At 42.1% G+C, this 20,527-nt stretch overlaps 1 protein-coding gene across 4 annotated transcripts in view; it reads left to right on the top strand.

The window, feature by feature from the left end:
* The window catches only part of RAI14 (retinoic acid induced 14), a 130,206-nt gene extending 110,210 nt beyond the window's left edge, over positions 1-19,996 (top strand). For 3 of the 4 annotated variants that reach the window (XM_054032257.1, XM_054032258.1, XM_054032260.1), the window contains 10 exons: positions 2,589-2,767; positions 3,390-3,418; positions 4,616-4,702; positions 5,252-5,338; positions 6,053-6,110; positions 6,739-6,857; positions 7,361-8,893; positions 10,678-10,827; positions 17,583-17,648; positions 17,912-19,996. In XM_054032257.1, coding sequence (XP_053888232.1) covers positions 2,589-2,767; positions 3,390-3,418; positions 4,616-4,702; positions 5,252-5,338; positions 6,053-6,110; positions 6,739-6,857; positions 7,361-8,893; positions 10,678-10,827; positions 17,583-17,648; positions 17,912-17,989 — 2,386 coding nt within the window. In that variant the 3' untranslated portion in view covers positions 17,990-19,996. The remainder of the gene's footprint in view (positions 1-2,588; positions 2,768-3,389; positions 3,419-4,615; positions 4,703-5,251; positions 5,339-6,052; positions 6,111-6,738; positions 6,858-7,360; positions 8,894-10,677; positions 10,828-17,582; positions 17,649-17,911) is intronic. The other variant, XM_054032259.1, reaches the window with a different exon arrangement.
* Positions 19,997-20,527: the final 531 nt, after the last annotated feature.

Genomic DNA, 20,527 nt, shown 5'->3' with positions numbered 1-20,527 from the left:
TCATACTTCCCCAGAACTGTCATTAATAGTAAACGCTGACAATTTTATAAGAGGTGTCACCTGGCTGTGAGAGAAGGCTTGGTGCGTGTGCGGAGAGCTGTGGCTAAAGTAAAATTTGAAAGGGTAAATACATAGGGCCAGATGGCCCCTTTAAGACAGTCTTCAGACTTCCAGAGTGGTGTAAAATGGGAGCAAATCACACTTAAATGTCCCTTCTACAAGAATCTGGCCAATAACATTCATATACGCTCTTTTGAAGGCAGCTTGGTTTTCTCCACTGGATTTTTCCCATGTCTGACTTGAGTCCACATTTCCAAGTTGGCTCCAGTAACTACAAGACATGTTTCCAGAAGGCTTTTTCCTATCTAAAATGCCATTGAAGTACAGTGATGATCAGATGCTGGAAAACTGCAAGAGAAGACACAACAAAGGACTCCACGATGGAAATGCTGGCTTCTCTATAGCTGCACCATTTAGTAATATGTTGAATTTTTTTAGGCTTCTGATTTGTCAAAATTGCTTTTTAAACAAGAGCATCCCAAGAGCATTTCCCCACTTTTTCTTTTTAATTTTGTTGATGGAATTTACATTTTTTAAAATGTATGAACTGTTTTATAAACCAGTATTGAAATTGCCACAGCAAAATGGATTGCCGAAGAGATTTGGCATTTACACTTTGTAATGCATGATAAGATGATTTAGAGCACTTTACTATTCCTTGGCAGCATATGGGAAAAATAAGAGTTAGCCCTTACTTTGGACTGATACAGACTAAGTGCATTAGAGCAGTGTTTTGTTCTCAGCTTTTCTAAGAAGAAAACTAGCCCCTTTGTCCAATTGCTGAATGGCCTTGGCCTTGTTGTGAACCTACAGTGCTGTCCACTCTGAGAGATCTTTCTACCTTTTGCTCACAGGCTTTCTGCTGACTCTATGGAAACTCTTGAAAGTTCATTGTCCACTTGTGTGAGAGCATTTCCTTCTTCAGTAGACAGCACAGTAGTCTCATTCCTGCTCTTTTTAGAAAACATTAACAGTGAATAGAAGGGAGGAAGATGGTACTAAATGAGAAACACTGGTTTTCTTTTTGCCCTCTCCTCCTCGTATGAAGACTAGTTGAACGTATTATATATCCAATTTTGCAGAGATATATATCACTAACTTATTATGTAAGCTCTCTTAGTATGAAAAAATAAAAATTGGGGTTGTCCAACTTGGATGTCCTGTCCAAATTCCAATTGGGCAATTACGCTGCCCATCTAAAATCATCTCTGCAATTTCACTTGAATGTGATATTCTTCACTTTCCTCCCTTCCACTACTATTTTAACACACAGCAGTGCAACTGCCATCTTCCCACCATGCTTCTGCCCTCACGTGGTGGGTGAAAGGATTGCTATAATGTTTTGACAAATATGGAAGGAAACAATTCATTGCTATGAGAGTGTTTGCCAGTGTTCATGTCTGTTTCTTTCAAAGCACAAACTAAAAAACACCAATCTATTAGACCTATTTTCAAGCTGAGGGTAAAAAAATACTAGTATGCAGTAAAGTACTTTTGATAAAACTCTTCATCCCTGCAAGTAACTTGGAAGGATTTTAAAAAAAATACAGTGTACTCTTGCTGCATGCAAAACACTATTCCAAGCTCTTAACACTGTTTGTAGGTTGCCTAGCCTTGGATTTGGGATTGACTCCTAAGTCTTTTGTGGGATAACAAGATATTTTGGTTTTCTAGAGGAGATTTGAGCTGTCCTCCCTAACTATGCCTCTTACATATTCTCACAAGGGGCTTTTCAATTTATTTTGCTTTTGGGCTGAAATGAGTAAATCTCCATGATTGTATCTGCGTTCACTTAAAAGCAATGAGTGAAATGCAGCTGTATTCAAATAGATGCTCTTGTACTGCACCATGACTCTCAGGGCTGTAGTTTGATCTTGGCTCTGGCATCTGACAGACTTTCTAATCAGAAGCTGCTTCTGTGCCACTCCTTTTGAGAACTGGACAACCTGCTGATAAAAGCTGCCAATCAGGTACCAACTCTTGGTACCTTCATGCAAGATGGAGCAAGGTTCAGAATGCCAAATTCCTCAAAAATGCCCTGGGGCAGCAGGGGCAGGTGTGCGGGGAGAAATGAGGAGAGAAATTGTGCATGTTAATTTAAAAAAAAAAAAAATCTTGGATTTTATCGATTTGTCCATGTCACAGGATGTTTTTTCCAAAAAAGTCATATGACAAAGCTACAGCCCTAAGGCCTGGTCCACACTAACCCCCCACTTCGGACTAAGGTACACAAATTCAGCTACGTTATTAACGTAGCTGAATTCGAAGTACCTTAGTCCGAACTTACCGCGGGTCCAGACACGGCAGGCAGGCTCCCCCCTCGATGCCGCGTACTCCTCTCGCTGAGCTGGAGTACCGGCGTCGACAGCAAGCACTTCCGGGATCGATCCAGGATCAATTTATTGCGTCTAGACAAGACGCGATAAATCGATCCCAGAAGATCGATCACTTACATCCGGACCAGGAAGTAAGTGTAGACGTACCTTAAGAGTAGAATCTTCACACTTGGGCTCTGTGTGTTTCTCTAGAACTGCTTTGATGCTGGCTTGTGAAGCTGGAGGCCTTAACATTGTGGAAACCTTGATTAGAAAGGGTGCTGACTTCAGCCTTGTAGATGCCCTTGGACACGATGCCCTACATTACTCAAAGCTCTCTGAGAACGCTGGGATTCAGAGCCTCCTCCTGTCGAAGATCTCTCCAGATGCCGGTATGTGAGAGGAAATAATGTGTCAGTTTTAACTGACCAGATCTGTTTTCAACAAGAAGTGAATTTACTTTTTGCAATATCTTGAAATGAGCTAGTTCTCGCAGATAATTAGCATGGCTGTTTAACTTTGCACTGCACCCAGTTTGCTAGGTGCCTCCCAAAACACAGAAGTGATCCCTGCTCCAAAAAACGTGTCCGCTAGTATCCTAGGGGGCTAGCAGAGCAATGGGAAGTAGCTACGAGGAGGAGGAACAGAGGGAAATTACTGCAATAACATAGCAAGGGCTAGCACACAGCATGGAGTTGGGCTTTTTATTCTGTGAAGGGAATAAATTAAAGTTCTTAGCTGGCTAATTTTGTTGATGCTTCCCAGTGATGGATGTCATGGAGAGGCTCTAATGTAAAGAGGGGAGTGGCCGTGTGGACTTTCTCAGGAAGGGTATTCCAATTATGTAGGCAGCATGAAAGAAATGCACAAGACTTGTTGGAGAAGCAGACAAATGGGATATCCAGGCTGGCATTGCAGGCAGTTAGGGGTGGGTGGGGCCACGCAAAGACATAATTGCTTTTTTTTCTTAATGGTATTTAACATAAAACACTTTTTCCCCTCCCTGCTGTACAGATACGAAGTCACCAACAAAGCCAAAGCAGGTATTTGTCTCTTGTGTTACTTGAAAATATTCAGACTATACGGGTTTGTAACTTCCTGTGAAAATGATAAATGGCATATGCTTAAAAGCACTAATAAATGTCACTCTGAGATTTACCTGTAATTACAATGTTCTATGGTATGAATGTTCGAGTTGCTCATGGTAGAAGCATGTTGCAGAAACATATTGCTTTAATCAGCTTTTTTTTTTTTTTTTTTTTTTTAACAAGGCCTCTTACAAGATTCAATAACCAATCAGCTTTGGAGAGGCAGGAAAAGGGTGCTGGGGGGAAGGGTGTGGTTCTGTGGTTGGGAAAAGGAAGCACAAACACTTGTGGAAAAACTCGAGAGTTTAGGCCCCAAGACTGGACTTTCTTACACCTTGATTATGGAGACAAGCAGAGGCAAAGCTTTTCAGATTTCCAACATGAAACACACGTTCCAAGGTTACAAGGGGTATTGCTGGAATGCCCTTTGCGGGAGATCCCAGTGGTGAAAATCCCACCAGGTTGAAGCAATAAAAATGCCCTAATAGCACTTATTAGGGGCATAGTATTTTGGAGGGTGCACACCCCATTAAAGTGAGAAGCCATGGAGTGACTGATTCAGGCACTCCCCTTATGGAAGAAATAGGTCTTTCAAGCTGTCCGAACACAAGAGTAATTGACGGAGAGGAAAAATAATGGCCATTCATGGTGACTTAATTAAGCCGTGAACAAATGAAGTACACCGCTACCCCTATATAATGCCACCCGATACAACACAAATTTGGATATAACGCGGTAAAGCAGTGCTCGGGGTGAGGGGAGGGGCGCTGCGCACTCCGGTGGATCAAAGCAAGTTCGATATAACGCAGTTTCACCTATAATGCAGTAAGATTTTTTGGCTCCCGAGGACAGTGTTATATTGGGGTAGAGGTGTATTTGAGATTACAAATGCTAAACCTCTCATCAGCTTGTGCTTTTTCACTAAATCTTTGTTTTTGCTGAAGCATGAATTGCAAGGGGGGTGGGGGGTCATCCTTGTCTTCAAGCCTGCCTAGTATCTTGCCTATTATAGCAATGCAGTTATTGTGGAGAAGCTTGAATGAAACAAGGAACAAACTGCTCAAGTTATGTGGGGTTTTTAATAAAACTGCTTACTCAGACTTTACTAACCAAACTAACACACCTCCATTCTCTGGCCTGTGAAAATTTCAGCATGACCAAGTCTCTAAATTAAGTTCAGAAAGAAGTGGAACTCCAAAAAAACGCAAAGCCCCACCTCCTCCTATCAGTCCTATCCAGGTAAACAAAAAGTCCAAGTTTGAACATTTTGATATTTGTAGTGGGATGGGAAAGATCTAGAGCATAATGCGAATGATGCTGGCAAAATTTGCTCTGTTATTTTATATGTCTGTCTCGTGTCATGAGTAGATTTTTTTTTTCTGAGGTTAGGACGACATCTTGAAAACCCATATTGGGTACAGTTACTAAGAAGGCTACTAGTAATGTGGCATGGTCTAAAAGCTGCACATAAAGGTGGTCTCTTGGAAGGTAAAGGTCTTCTCTTTTGATGAATGGCTTAAAATGCACTTCCACATACAGGTAGCTGTAGAAATCCAATAAGGGGAGAGAGCAGGCAAGATATATAATATAGGATTGAATTACAGCTTAAGAAATAGGTTATTAAACTGAAACATTGCTCATGTCTGGAAATAATGCATGTGTGCTGCTGGCTAAGAACAGCATTGAGTAATTAGGTTTGCTCTTTGGTGCTAACACAGAATTATTGCATATGTTAACACAGGCAGTAGAACTCCCTAATATATACACACACACACACTTCTTTTTCAGGTTAGTGATTTGTCCTCTCCACGTTCAGCAACCTCAACTCCAATTGCTGGAAAAGGACAGGCGTTCTTCGCTGAACAAGTATGCAAGGTATATTTGCTCTTGCTGTTCTGTTGTTTTTAACAAACTTTGGCTGTATTTAAGAGGATAAAAGTATAGAACTTTGATAATCCACAATCAGTGACTGGGAGATCCACTGTGAATTGTTGAATTTTGAGAAATAAATGGTTTATAATGTGTGTAAAAACAAAGGGCATATACTTCGTAAACTTATTTTGATATTTTCTTTCAGTAAATGTGGTGGTAATTCACAATAAATGAGTAAATGTTTTGCATCTTAACACTACAGTAGCAAATTATTTAGTGCTAACAAAGTGCCTGCCACTGTTCATTACATACAATAAAGACAGTTCTTGTCCAAAAGATTTCACTGGGATGAGTAGCCACTTGCTACTGTGTGATTTCAGCCTATGTTATTGAAGACTGTAGTCCTTTAACATTTTAAATATACAGTACCTTACACACTACATTGCATAATTTGGTGCACATGCAAAGACTTTCAAAACTGCCTGGGGGAATGTGGATGCCCAGATCACATTAATTTTAATGGGAATCGGGAGGCCAAATCTCTTAAACTAATTTAAAAATCTGGCCCCTAACTTTTAAGGAATGTTGTTTGGAACAAGACATCAGACCCCAGAGCAAAGAGCCATTCATTCTGCAGGGCTTGACCTCATTCCATACTCATTTCTGTGAAGTCTAGAACTTCTTGAAGTGAAAGGATTGTCTCCTTGTGTCTCACAGGAAGAGATCAGCTCCATTCAGCGAGATAACAAGGATAGACTGAGTGACAGCACTACAGGTAAGGTGAATAATAAAGCCTTCGTTAATTCTCAAAGCTTATTCTTTTTATCAACTGTCTTTTAGAACCATTTAAATGTAGGAATAATGGTAATGGTATTAGAGAATGGTTTCGGCATTGTAACTCTTTAGAAAAAACTGATGTACCTACCAGTGATTAAACAGTTTTTAGAAATCTAGCTAGAAATAATTCCTTCATTTGGCATATTAATGGTGTCCCTCTAGGACACCTGGCATTGGTCTCTGTCGGAAGACAGGATACTGGGCTAGATGGACCTTTGGTCTGACCCAGTAAGGCCATTCTTATGAAAAAAACCAAGTTCACTCCATCTCAAAGTTATAATGATTTTATATGAAAGGATATATATGGAGATATACCTATCTCATAGAACTGGAAGGGATCCTGAAAGGTCAAGTCCAGCCCTCTGCCTTCACAGCAGGACCAAGTACCATCCTCCCCCCTCCCTCCCTAAATGGCCCCCTCAAGGATTGAACTCACAACCCTGGGTTTAGTAGGCCAATGCTCAAACAACTGAGCTATCCCTCCTGTAGATAGTGCCTGCTTTTGCTACAGTCACTACGTCATCACTTCAGTTGTTTTAAATGGTTTAAAACCATTTATTTTAAAGGTGCTGATAGCTTACTGGATATAAGTTCTGAAACTGACCAGCAAGATCTGCTTGTATTGTTGCAAGCAAAAATTGCTTCTCTAACACTACACAATAAGGAGTTACAAGACAAATTACAGGTATGTATTATATTTTTGTGCCTAATTCAAAGCAAAGGGGATCTTTCAGTTCTTGAATAGCAGAATAAAGAGCTACTTTGTTTTATAGTGATGTGCTGTGAAGATAAAATAAAAGACAGTTTGTAGATAGTAAGAGTTTCAAGAAATCAAGAGGAAACTTTGTCTTTGAATATTAAATCATTGTTTGCAATTTTCGTTTTTCCCATAAATTAGTTGACAGCCTTTTTCTTAAGATGGAGTTAATTATTTCAGAACTCTGGCTAATGATTGAGGTTTTCAGAATTTTAACTCTCATAGCCTTTGATCCTTTTTGTGCTACAGAAATCATCTCAGGTATTTAGATGATTTTAGCACCCACTGTCTTAATTTGCGTGGTGAGCTCTGCTGAAAATCTGGCCCACAATGTTTTTATTGTCCATCTCTGTAGAGCACACATAGTAAGAGTTCCCTTACTTAATCTACTCAATAACATTGTTTTATAAACACTAACGCTTTTTATGCAGGAAAAAGCACCCAGAGAAACAGAAATGGATTCCACCCTAGATTCCTATCATTCCACCCAAACAGAGTTTGATCAGTCAGTTGACAGACAAAGTCAAACCTCCGCTCAGGAACTAAAATCATCCTCATTAAATGCAACACAAACTCAAGAGAAGTCAACAAACAACAATGAAGTAAAAATTAAGCATCTACAAGAAGATTTAAAGGATGTACAGAGGAAATTAGATAATTCTGAAGCAAAAAGAAAGTACTTAGAGACCCAACTTCAGTCTAGAATCCCAGAAACAATTCATTTAAACAGTGCAGATATTTCAGAAAACAGCTCTGATCTTAGCCAGAAACTTAAAGAAACCCAATGCCGGTATGAAGAAGCTATGAAAGAGGTCTTGAATGTACAAAAGCAGATGAAATTGGGTCTTGTTGCTTCTGAAAACAAAGATACTTATTCGGATGTCCATGAACTGAGGGTTACATGTGAGGAAATTGAAGTGCTAAAGCAAGAACTCAGGAAAGCATTAGAGGAAAGTGAAAGGCATAAAGTGAAAGTGAGAGAGCTGCAGGAAAAACTTGAAGAAAGAGAGCAGAACATTGCTAGCAAAATGTCTGTGGAAGAATGTGAGGAAATAAAAAATTCTTATTGTTCAATAATTGAGAACATTAACCAAGAGAAAGCTTTGTTGATTGAGAGATACAAAGAAGGGCAAGAAGAAATCAAAAGACTACAAGACAAGTTAAATCAGATGCAGTTGGAATCCAGTGATGAACCTCGGGAGATGAAAGAAGCAAGGATTAGAATGATAGATGACCTACACAGACAAGTTAGTGAGCTGTCTCAGTTATACAAAGAAGCACAAACAGAGCTTGAAGATTACAGGAAGAGGAAAGCATTAGAGGATGTAGCTTTGGAATACATTCCTAGAGATGAGCATGAGAAACTGATGCGGGTAACAAATTCATTGAAAGATAAAGCTGAAGATGCATTATCTGACATGAAGTCCCAGTACGCACAGGTATTAAATGAAGCAGCACAGCTCAAGCAACTGATAGATACTCAGAAACAAAACTCTGTACCAGTTGCTGAGCATCTTGAGGTGGTAACTGCTCTCAGGTGTACGGCAAAGGAAATGGAGGAAGAAATAAATGAACTTAAGGAAGAGCTTATTAACAAGGAAACTGAGGTAAGAAATCTGCAGAAGGAATTGTTGGAAGAAAAAGCTGCAATTAACGAAGCGATGGTGCCCAGAGCTTCATATGAAAAACTCCAGTCATCGTTAGAAGGTGAAGTTAATATTTTGTCATCCAAACTAAAGGATTTAATGAAAGAGAAAGAGAACGTGTCCTTAGATGCTGCCCAATTGAGAAATGAAGTTTTGCAATTAAAAGAGGAAAAAGAAGGTGCTCAAACTCTCCTTGAGGCTAAGGAGCAGGAAATAAATGGACTTTACCGTAAGTACCATCAAGCTCAAGAAGATCTTCTTGACATGAAAAGATATGCAGAAAGCTCGTCAAAGCTAGAAGAAGATAAAGATAAAAAGGTTAGTAATTCATTAAAGAGATTGGGTTTCCTGAATGTTTAGACCTTGTAAAACAATTTGAGTAATGCATGCAGTTCACAGCTCCATATTAAACAAAGTGTCATGGAGTATAACTTTTGAGTACATCTTTCTGTCTTGTAATCTAAGGTCCCAGAATACCATCTTTAATACTGATAAAAGCTTGTTTGGCTAAATGCATAGTTGACCCTGCGGAGGTCCTCACAAGAAGAGCTGCATGATCTATCACTATTAGGTGAAGTCGTATGTGGCCCAGTTGCCCGAGTGCTTGGACTCCTATTTTGAAATGATGAAAGTGGGAGTTAGAACAGTGAGAGATCCACAGGGAGAGAAGTTTTGCAAACCTAAATAAAGATGCACAAGTGACCAAAGATCCTACAGTTCTTATTTTACCCAGATCATTTCACCCATCCCTACTCGTCTTTTTTCATAATTGGGATATCTGAGAGCACAGAGTTCTTCTAATAGAAAATGGGCCACAGATGTGGTAGCTGTCTTCAGAACATTCTGCTGGCTCTAGACTTGACCCAAGCGAGCTGCATTTCTGTCTTCAGACATCAGTGTATTCAGAGGCTGTGCCCATAGCGTCAGTAAACGCAATACCTCAATGGTGTAAATATTGCTTCACATACATTGTTAAAGCAATGTGTTTCCATTTGGAAATGGGAGAATTCTGTACAAAAGCAGATTTGCTAGCAGAAACTGAATGCTTAAAATGATCAGGATGGTGGAGGGAAATTTGACAGTGAGCCAAGAGGCTTCGGCAGGGACAGAGCCAGAATGGTGGGGGAGATGTGGGCAGGAGAAGAGTAGCATGCCAGAGATTTGGGGGGGAAGGAAATAGAGGTAGAAAGGTAAGTAGGAGAGAGAGAATTTCTGGGAGAGGCAGATGGAGAGAGCAGCCCGCTGGGAGGACACACATCTGCATGCAGACCTCCCAGTACTGGTGAGGAGCTAGAACTGCCTGCTGGCTTGCAGGGTGGGGAGGAGGCACTGCAGAGCTGGCTGAGAGAGAGCTACAGCCCAGCCATCTTTGTGTAGGCCAGGGATAGGCAACCTTTGGCACGCGGCCCACCAGGGTAAGCACCCTGGCAGGCCGGGCTGGTTTGTTTATCTGCCACGTCCGCAGGTTCGGCCAATCGCGGCTCCCACTGGCCGCAGTTCGCCCTCCAGGCCATTCGGGGCGGCAGGAAGCGGCAGCCAGCACATCCCTCGGCCTGCACCGCTTCCCACTGCCCCCATTGGCCTTGACCGGCGAACTGCGGCTAGTGGGAGCCGCGATTGGTCAAACCTGCGGATGCGGCAGGTAAACAAACCGCCCCGCCCCGCCAGGGGCTTTCCTTGGTGGGCTGTGTGACAAAGGCTGCCGATCCCTGGTGTAGACAAAGGGTTGTAGCATGGTGGGAGCACTACAACCCTTTGTTTACTGAGTAGGCGCCTTGTGCCTCAGTTCAAGGTAGGTTTGTTTTTTCAGAATCCAAAAGAAATTGGGGGGAGGGATAGTTCAGTGGTTTGAGCATTGGCCTGCTAAACCCAGGGTTGTGAGTTTAATCCTTGAGGGGGCCACTTAGGGATCTGGGGCAAAATCAGTACTTGGTCCTGCTAGTGATGGCAGGGGGCTGGACTCGATGACCTTTCAAGGTCCCTTCCAGTTCTTGGAGATGGGATATCTCCATTAATTTTAATTTATTTAAATGTTCTCTAAACAAAACATGGCAAAATAGTATTTCTTGCATCCTTTCACGTGGACCGTTTTTCCTTGATAGATCAATGAGATGTCCAAGGAAGTTAGCAAGTTAAAAGAAGCATTGAACAGCCTTTCTCAGCTTTCCTACTCAACCAGTGCACCCAAAAGACAAAGCCAACAGCTGGAGGCATTACAGCAACAAGTGAAACAGTTACAAAACCAACTGGCTGTAAGTGTGGGTTTCTTAACTGATAAACTCCAACTGCTCTCATTGCTAATAGGATGGGAAGCCTTCCTTATAGTGTTTCGTATGCCCCGTTAAAGTGAAGCACAACCACTGAGTACGAGAAATGGATGCTCAATGCAATAAAATGTGCTCTAACGGATAGCTGTGAATCCTCATTATTGTCACAGCAATGCGCTCTTTCAACAATAATACAAAACTGAGTTACTGTGTCGCAGTATATCCCCAGAGGCCTCACACTTAAATCAGTCAACTTCACTCCATTTTCTGCTCTGGAGATATGGGAAATAGTGCAGCAGTTCCCAATAATTGAAAGAGACTGCATATACAGTATGCAGTTGTTTAAGCTACTGTGTTGAGGTTAAGCATTAATTGGCATTAATTGGGTTGATAAAATAATTATGGCACCTCCGAAGCAGATGTCATCACATCTCAATACATTAGTTCATTTTGCTGTGTCACAAACTAAACTAAACTATAGCAGAAATGAGAGTTTAGAAAGCCACAGCTTCAAATGGATATCCAAACCGCTGAGACGCTGGGCGGTTAGAGCAAAGTTTAATAGTTGATCCAAGATGTTATAACTGTCATAAAATGTGGTGTACTTGTGTGGCACTGGTGCTATGATTGAGACAAGTTTCTATCCAAACAGACTCATATTTAAAAAAAAAAAAAGATATTTTTTCTCAGAATTTGTGAATTGCTTTAAAATCATTTTAAAATTGTACCTTCAATAGGATTTCCCATGTACAAGTAAAAGGCCCAGTCCCGTAGAACATGAAGACTTCCAAGCTGGACAGAGCCCCAAAGCATTTTTTAAACCACAAAAAGCTTTTGCTGTGAGTTACGGAGTTGGTCTGGCAGTGCTTGAAGTGGGTGTGTTGAGAGGCCTGCCAGGAGTCGCAGATCTGGCCCAAAAAAAAAAAAAAAAAGTTGAGAATCGAGCCTGGTTGCTGAGGAGCACACTTCAGGCATTGTCTTACCAAAGCTGCTGCTCCCAGATTATGAAAGACACCTCCCCATCCCACCCTCCCCCCAAACACACATCTTTTTTTCAGATCTCTTTAAGCACCAAGCTCAGGGGAGGATAGCTCTTGTATTTGAGTTCCCAACCTGCTGAGTTACACAGCTTTCCTGGTGCCTGTTCTTCCTTCTCCCCAGTCAGGCAGTGGGAGTTAATGTCGTGCTGGGGCTAGAATTAGTCCCTTGCAGGAATACCAGTGGGGGCAATAGATTTAGTAAATCATTTAAACAATAAAACACTTATGTCAAGTATACACCTAAAAAATTAGGTCGACCCAGCTACATCACTGAGGGCTGTGAAAAATCCACACTCCTGAGCGACATAGTTAAGCCAACCTACTCCCAGTATAGATAGCACTAGGTTGACAGAAGAATTTTTCTGTGAGTAGTGTCACTATGGGTGGTCCACTTCAGATGCGCATGCGCCTCTTGAGCCCTTGGTCAGATATTTTTCAATTAGCAGTGTCCATTCAGCCTGCACCTGTGCTGTGTACAACCTAATGCTGCACTCCGAAGGCATATAGGCTACGCAGGCAAACCGCCCTCAGTTCCTTCTGTATCACCTCGCCCAGAACTGAGCCCCTGCGTGGCCGCCTCGTGCATGTGTCAGCATGTTTTGTAGTTGTTTAGTTGAGTGTTTCTAGTTAGTGTTAGTTAATATAAAATTAGATAGTTGAGAGGTTTCCGATTTTCCTCCCCCATTTTTTTCTGGAGACCTTATTGGGCCTGGCTGGGCGTTTTCCAAATGCTGCCTCTCTTGTCAGAAAGTTATTCTGATCGGTGATGGCTACTGAGGGCTGGTCTACACTGGGGATCGATCTAAGATACGCAACTTCAGCTATGCTATTTGCGTAGCTGAAGTCGAAGTATCTTCGTTCAACTTACCTGGCCATCCTCACAGCGGCAAGTCGCCACGGCTCCCCCGTCGACGCCACTTACTCCTCCTGCCGAGGTGGTGTACGGGCGTCGATTCAGGGATCGATTTATCACATCTAGATGAGACGCGATAAATTGATCCCCGATAGATTGATTACTACCTGCCGATCCAGCGGGTAGTGTAGATTTGGCCCAAGTGTTTCCATTGCTTCGGAGAGTACCATCTCTTCCAAAAGTGCAATTTTTGCTTGGCTCTAAAATCTAGAGCTTGGAATGATCAGGAGACCACGCTGAAGATGATGATGATGATGATGGTGATGGAGCACTCCCTTCAACCGGCTTCTGAGTCAGGTCAGGAGACCCTTACCTACCTGCCCCCATACATCTGTCTCCTGACAGCCAAAGTTGAGAGGACACTGGGTCTAAGTTCTTGCCTGAGAAGGGAAAGATCTCAGAGGACTCAGGGAAGGCTCCAAAGAGGAGGCGCTCGGTCTCCCACCACAAGGAGCCAGCTCCGAAAAAGTCCTATTTTCCTGCTAGATCTGTGGTGTCAAAGGCCTTGAATTCTCGACTCTGTACCATGGAGGTGAAAGACTCTTCCTCTGGTACTGACGAGCAAGGAGATCCTGGAGTACTTAGGAGAAACACAGCACTGACAAGGCCCTGATATCATCTATTTCCAGATCAGCACAGATTACTTCATATTTAACAATGGTGCCTTCCCACTCAGCTCAGTCAGTACTGACAAAATTGAAGCACGCACCATTGGCCCTGGCACCTATGCGCACCAAATCAATTGCTGCATCCATAAACCATAAACCATAAAATATTAGGGTTGGAAGGGACCTCAGGAGGTCATCTAGTCCAACCCCCTGCTCAAAGCAGGACCAACACCAACTAAATTGAGAACACTGTTATTGACACAAGATTTCAAATATACCACTCCATGCTCCCCCAAAAGCCTGATCCTGCAGACACACAACAGAGTGCTCCTCTATTGTGAGAAAGTAGGATCACCACCTACGGCTTTCTATCAGGGGTGATTCAGGTTTAGTTAAACATTGCAACACTTGCTGAGCCTGCTACATCTCCAGGATTCCATGTTATTTTGGGTCAACTGGGCTACCATGCAGACCCAGCCCAAGTGTGCAAGAAAACAATCCTAGGGAGTGGAAGGGTACCTTCATGAACACACACAAAAACATAAAAAGCAACAGAGTGTCCTGTGGCACCTTTAAGACTAACAGATGTATTGGCGCATAAGTTATCAGGGGTGAAGGCCCACTTCTCTGTTGCTTTTTACAGCTCGAGACTAACATGGCTACCCCTCTGATACAAAATCGTAAGTAACAGAGGCTCCTGTGGCACCTTTAAGACTAAGTCTTAAAGGTGCCACAGGACCCTCTGTTGCTTTTTACAGATTCAGACTAACAGGGCTACCCCTCAATACCAAAGGAGTCTGTTACTCCAGGGACTTGTGAGTGTTAGGGACCCCCTGCTTATGGGTACTGTATGATTCTCAGTACCGAGACCCTGGTCTTTGGATTATCAGTGCTTCCTGGTACCACAGGATTCTCCATACTTTTCTAGTGGGGCCCGCTCTATTGAAGGACATTGAAGAGGATGGAGATAACTTTCAGTCAGTCTCTTGCTTATCCCTGCGAGGTTCCCCTCTGCATCATTACAGGAATCCATACTTTGACAAAGACCCTCACCCATGTCTGAGATGGTGGTATCAGTCTTGCATACCACCCCCTCTCCTATAGGGGCCTCCCTAGGGACCATCCTGGGATCCCTGGGCAGTGTATCAGCAACAATTTGCCAGAACTCTGGTTCCACTGCATTAGGACACTAGGGTCATACAGTCTCCTGCACCGGATCCCCAACATGAGGAGATCTTTGAGGAACAGGAGGCTACCTTGGGCGAAGAGGCTACCCCTCAAGCCCCTATTTCATCTCCGTCTCCAGACAAGTTGGTCATGCCTCTACCACCTTCAATGACTGATTTTGTCAATTCCAGGACCTTGTGAAGTGGGTGGTGGGTATACTCCAGATATGTCTTGAGGAGGTTAAAGACTCACTTCACAAGCTCCTGGACGTTTTGCAGTCAGTGACACCCACCTGGGTTGTGGTATCCATGAACGAAGCATTTCTGGATCCAGCAACGACTGTGTGGCAAACTCCTGCCAACTTGTAAACAGGCGGATGAGAAATATTATGTTCCTCCCAGGGACTCAACATTTTTGTTTTCTCTCTCCCCCCCCATCCTTCTCCCCCGCCCTCCCCCCCTCCCTAATTCCTTGGTGGTGGATGCTATAAACGAACTAGACAGACAGGTCTGTTCCTTAGGAGAAGAACCAGAAAAGGTTGGACCTGCTCACCTCTGACCCTCCAATTTCAGATTGCAAACTATCAGGCAATCATGACCAAACAGGATTACACAAATTACAACAAGTTTGCATCCTTTATTGAACATCTTCCACAGGAGCATAGAGAACACTTCCATGCCATTATTAAAGAGGGTCATTTATTAGTCAGAACCTCTCTCCAAGCATCCTTGGATGCTGAAGACACTTCTGCTAGATCCATCTCCACAGCAGTTGTCATGGGTAGGGTGTCCTGGCTCCAGTTGTCATGATTCCTGAGGGAGTCCAGAATACAGTTGAGGACGTCCCATTTCCCAGGAGGAGCTTCTGACCATTAACTATGGTTGAGCCTCTGCACACGCTGAAGGACTCCAGGGTCCCTGCTCAGGTCTCTGGGTATATACACCCTACGGGTCTCAAACTGCCCATAGATCATGCCTGGCTCAGTTCTTTTGGCTTTCACAGAACCACCGAGCCTGATAGAAAAAGATTCCAGAGGAAGAGAGCTTCCCACCCTCCATTCAGCAGGTACCCAATCAGCATCAAAACAGCAGTTTTGAAGGGTTGGATTGCTATCTTAGCCAGTCTATTCATCTACTTGTATTTTTTCCTAAACCACTTAAACCTCAGCGGGAGACTTCCCTTCATACATTAGATATATGATAGGCATTGGCCTTTTATCTGAATAGGACCAAGCAATTTTGGAAATCACCTAAACTCTTTGTCTCCATCACAGAAGGATCTAAGGGGTCCACAATCTCTTCACAGACACCGGTGAGATGGATCTGTGTGTATTACTGCTTGCTATGATGCAGCTGGTGCTTTGCCTCCTCAAAGATCACAAACAACTTCCACAGCATTATTCAAAAACATTTCCAGTGTCAGAGAACTGCAGAGCTGCTGCATGAGCTTCAGTGCATACCTTTTCTAAACACTATGCCTTGGTCTGCACTGTCAGGTCTGATGCGGCACTTGATTCTGCTGTACTGTCTTCAGTCTTAGACTTGATTCCGAAGATCCCTTCTCCCTATGAGGATACTTCTCAGGCGTCATCTGAAGTGGAGTACCCATAGGGTGCTCCACTACCTGCCCTCTTTCCCCTTTGCTTCAGACTGTTCTTGTTGGACGTTCGGCTAGAGAAGGAACTGAGAGTGGTTTGCCCGCCCGGCTCTGTGTGACCTGGGAGCATAACACGAGGTAGCATAGAGCACATCCACAGGCCAAATGGACACTGCTAACAGAAAATCTCCAATCAATGGCTCAAAAGACGCATGCACACCTGAAGTGGAGCACCCATAGGGACATATCTTGAAGAACCACAGTTACTGCACAAGCTCTGAGTTCCGTTGACCTAACTACTGCCTCTTGAGGAGGTCGATTAACTACAGTGATGGGAGAACCCCTCCCACCGCTGTAGTGAGCATCTATGCTGAAGCACTACAGTGGTGGTGTAGCAGTTTAAGTGTAGACATAGCCCTGCTTAGAAATGAAGGCTTATGGCCTACTGCCAGAGTTCTGTAGGAGCCTCTCATCTCCAACTGCTTCCTTTCCTCCACTGCCTAACCACAAGAGGTGGGCTGGAAATGGTTTTCCCTTCCTGTGAAAAATTCCACATTGGGATGAACCAGAGACCTTTTTAAAAGTGGTGTTTTTTTATGAAAGAATGAGAGGCCAGCCCAAAAATAGCCAATAGCCTGGTGGTCAGGAAGCTTGCCTGGGATGTGGAAGTCCCTGGTCTGATTGCAGCAGAGCATGGATTTGCCCTGACACCAGGCTACTGGCTATTGTGGGGTCGGTGTCTCCTCTCTCTCGCTCCCCTGATAAGTTTAGGAAAGGGGTGGTATAATATTAGGGTAGTATGACCCACTTCTCTCAGCCTAGTTTCTAAAACAGAACTTCAGCTTTACCTGGGAGATGGTTCTTGGGCCACAGCATTCTGTGACCACAGAAGAGGGGCTTGTCTTTGGCTGAATATGTAGTAATTTGCCAGAGCACCATAGGACAGGACCCTTTTGAACCTCATCTGCACTAAGAAATCTACTCATTGCTGACAAAGGGGTGTGGGCAATGGGTGCAGTTGGACTGTTGCTGAAAACAGTGGTTTAGCTTCCTTGCGGAAAAAACAGCTACAGTTTCAGAAATTGCAACTGTCTGTGGTTTGATCCTGTCTGTCTGCAGCTAAACCATTTTGAGCACTGAAATCAGCTGCACTAGATACTTTCCTGGTGTAGATACAGCTATAGCATCTTAGTGGACCATATGTTGCAAAGGGACCTATTTTGGCTGGCCTGATTGTAAAATACTCTTTGGTATATATAATGCATGCCTGCAGATGAGCAAGATAGTTTTCTGATATAAGTAAAGATCCTGTTTTATCATAGCTGTAGATATCCATGTGCTCTAAAATGAGATGTGGTGATTTTTTTAAGTGAATTTGCATGCACATTCCTTGACTTGGCATCTTACTATTTTTAGGAAACAAAGAAACAGCACCAGGAGATTGTATCAGTTTACAGGATGCATCTTCTCTATGCTGTGCAGGTATGATTGCATATTTCTCAGTCATGTGAGGTATGTTGTGTTTTAATGTAAGAGGTCCCTTCTGCAAATCTATAATGAAAATAGCTTCTTATCTTTTGGTTACCCTAGACAAAAAGTCTGAATATTTAACAGAAATTTAAAGCAACATCCTCTTGGAAAAGATTGGGAGTTGGGGGATTAACATACTTCTAAAACTATGTAAAATTTCTGAAAGAATAAAAAGGTGCTAGAATTAAACTTACTTTTTTCATCTTTCTGTCTAGGGTCAAATGGATGAAGATGTCCAGAAAGTGCTTAAACAGATTTTAACAATGTGCAAAAGCCAATCACAAAAAAAGTGAAACAAACTGTTTGTACTGAATCCTGTCGTGCTGCCATGGTGTTTAGCTAGGTTCACCTTAACACAAGATTTAAAATTGCCAACCTGCTGCTTTTTTTAGTGAGCTGGATTTGTCTCTGCCAATCTTCCTGTTCAGTCTATGTACTATGACCTAACGCATCTGCACATCTTCTCCCTTCCCACAAAGTTTTCAGAGTACTGTTTTCATATACAAAATGTAAGTATTTTTCAGAGCTGTTGTTACTTTGGCCACCCCAGATGTAAAGTGTGGTCCACAGTGTTGTGTTGTGCTTCACGGCTTCCTTCTTCAATATGGAGATGCTTTCAGGGAGGGAAACAGGTCCCAGCGTGCAACACTCCATCTTGACAAAAATAGTCACACCTCCTGGGTAAAGGTGAAGTTCTCCATCCTGAGTCCTGCTCCTGGATATTGAAAAGGAGGTGGGGTGATCTAGTCTGCTCAGTGTTTTTGCCCTTAGGCTTCTGACATCTTGCCAGATGTGATCTTTCATTGGGCAAAGTTCATTCACCCATGTAGTAATGAACAAAAGCAGATATTTGTGCGGAATTTTGCTTAGTAAGCCAGAACATCAAGCAACTAAATTTACCTGTAATTTGTTTTATGTTTAACCAGATTAACATGGATTATGAGTTACCATGCCCGTTGTACACTGAGTGTGTAAAATCCATGCTGTACATCTTTATATTCAATTGCATTGTCTCAATATTGGACACAATAGTTGATAACCTAAACAAAACTAATTTAGAATGTAAAACCATAAATCAGATGAACCTCAGAAGTTCTGTACAAAATAACCCTTTTCAGTAGGTCAAGCTGTCTATGCAAATATTCACACTGCTGTTGGCCATGGAGCTCAGGAAAAAATAATACATATGCTTCAAAGGAAACAAGGGATTCTAGTGAATGCAGGATGTTTACAGTGAGCGTCAATGCCTCACAGTTCCTAACCTCACTTTTGTAAAGATCTGCTCTTCAATATATTTTTATTGGCCCTCCAATGACATTTTTTTGTAACTAAACCATTTTGCTACCTGATGTTTGCATTAAACTATATTAACAAATATTTTAGGTAACCATGTTTAAGGCTCTCTTTTTACCCAAAGTATTCAGCTAGACTAGAGTAAAGCATAGTAAAATATTCTCAGCTCAGAAAAACTGTATAAAATAATAGATCTGTCAGCATATCCAAGAGCATTGAAGTGTAAATGACAATTCATCCTGCTATTTCATCAAATGCAGGAATACATGATACATTTGTGCTGTCATCTAACAATAATTTCTACAAGTTTCTTGGGCAGGAGAGGGCATCATTGAAGCCTTTGTCTGTTTTTAAGAGTTAAAAGTAGAATTGGAAATGCCTCATGGTAAAATGACAGTGTATAGTAGAGAACTATGGAAGAATATTTCTAAGAAAACCGTGCATTTAAGGGTTAAAACCATTCTACCTTGCAGTTTGTTATTGCATTGGTTTTATTCCTGTTGATGGAGATATTTCCAGAGCTACATAATCTATGAAGTTTATAGACTCCTAATTTGACAGAATCTATAGTGCCTCAGGCTTACGGGACACATAGTGCACTTACATCAGATAATTCCTAACAATGAGAAAGCTCAAAAGGATTAAAAACTTTGCATCAGTTAGACCTTTCTGTTACTTTTCTTAGGTTGTTTAACTAATGCCTGTTAATTTTGGACAGTATTTTATAGTTAGACAATTTGGAAAATACTCCAAAGAAATGTGAAAGGACGTCTTTTCTGCAGCACTTAAAAATTTCAAGCATGCAAATGCTGCAAAGTTTAAAACTTGATAAACCATTTTGAAGTTTGCTGTTCAGATTTAGTCTTCTACCTTGTTTTGTTATGCATATTTATTACAATTATCTTTGTGAAATATTGAAAATTATATACTATAGCATAGCATTTGTTCTTGTATGTAATTTACAAAATGTTTCCTTATGCAGCAAATAAACTATTTCAATTTTTTCATCTTTGCTCTTTTTGTGCATTCAGCTAGAGGTTGTTTGTACTAGGGGAGATAATGCTATAGTACATGTTTCAGTTATATTAAACAATATAATATTATGGTTGTATAGCTGTCAAATATGTAAGTAGTTAAGCTTCTACTAGCTGATTAATAAGGTTAAAGCTGTTTCTCAAACGGACATCCCCTTAGAAAAATGAATTGAAGAAAAGAAGGTAAGTGAATTAGTCAAGACATATTTATTTTCACATATCGAAATGGAGCCATTCAATGCCTACTGTATGCAATCAGTAGAACTACTGTGACCCAATGTAACAAATTAATAGCATCCCAGTTTCCTCAAAACTAGAGCGCTCCCATCGCCTCATCACAGTGTGCGTGCACGCGCGCACACGCACACGGAGCCTGGTGGTCTGTGTCCAACTACATCTGTCCTTTTCAACACGGGCCACTCCCTCAGTGAATTTCACTTTCAAGATCCACTCTTGAGTCACTGATAACACTGAAGATGTAATTGAAGAAGACTAGTTCTAAAG

This window comes from Malaclemys terrapin, chromosome 6 (assembly GCF_027887155.1).
Source record: "Malaclemys terrapin pileata isolate rMalTer1 chromosome 6, rMalTer1.hap1, whole genome shotgun sequence".
NCBI classification, from domain to species: domain Eukaryota; kingdom Metazoa; phylum Chordata; order Testudines; family Emydidae; genus Malaclemys; species Malaclemys terrapin.
Note: the sequence above shows the minus strand (reverse complement) of the source record. Positions and strands in the feature narration are given on the sequence as shown.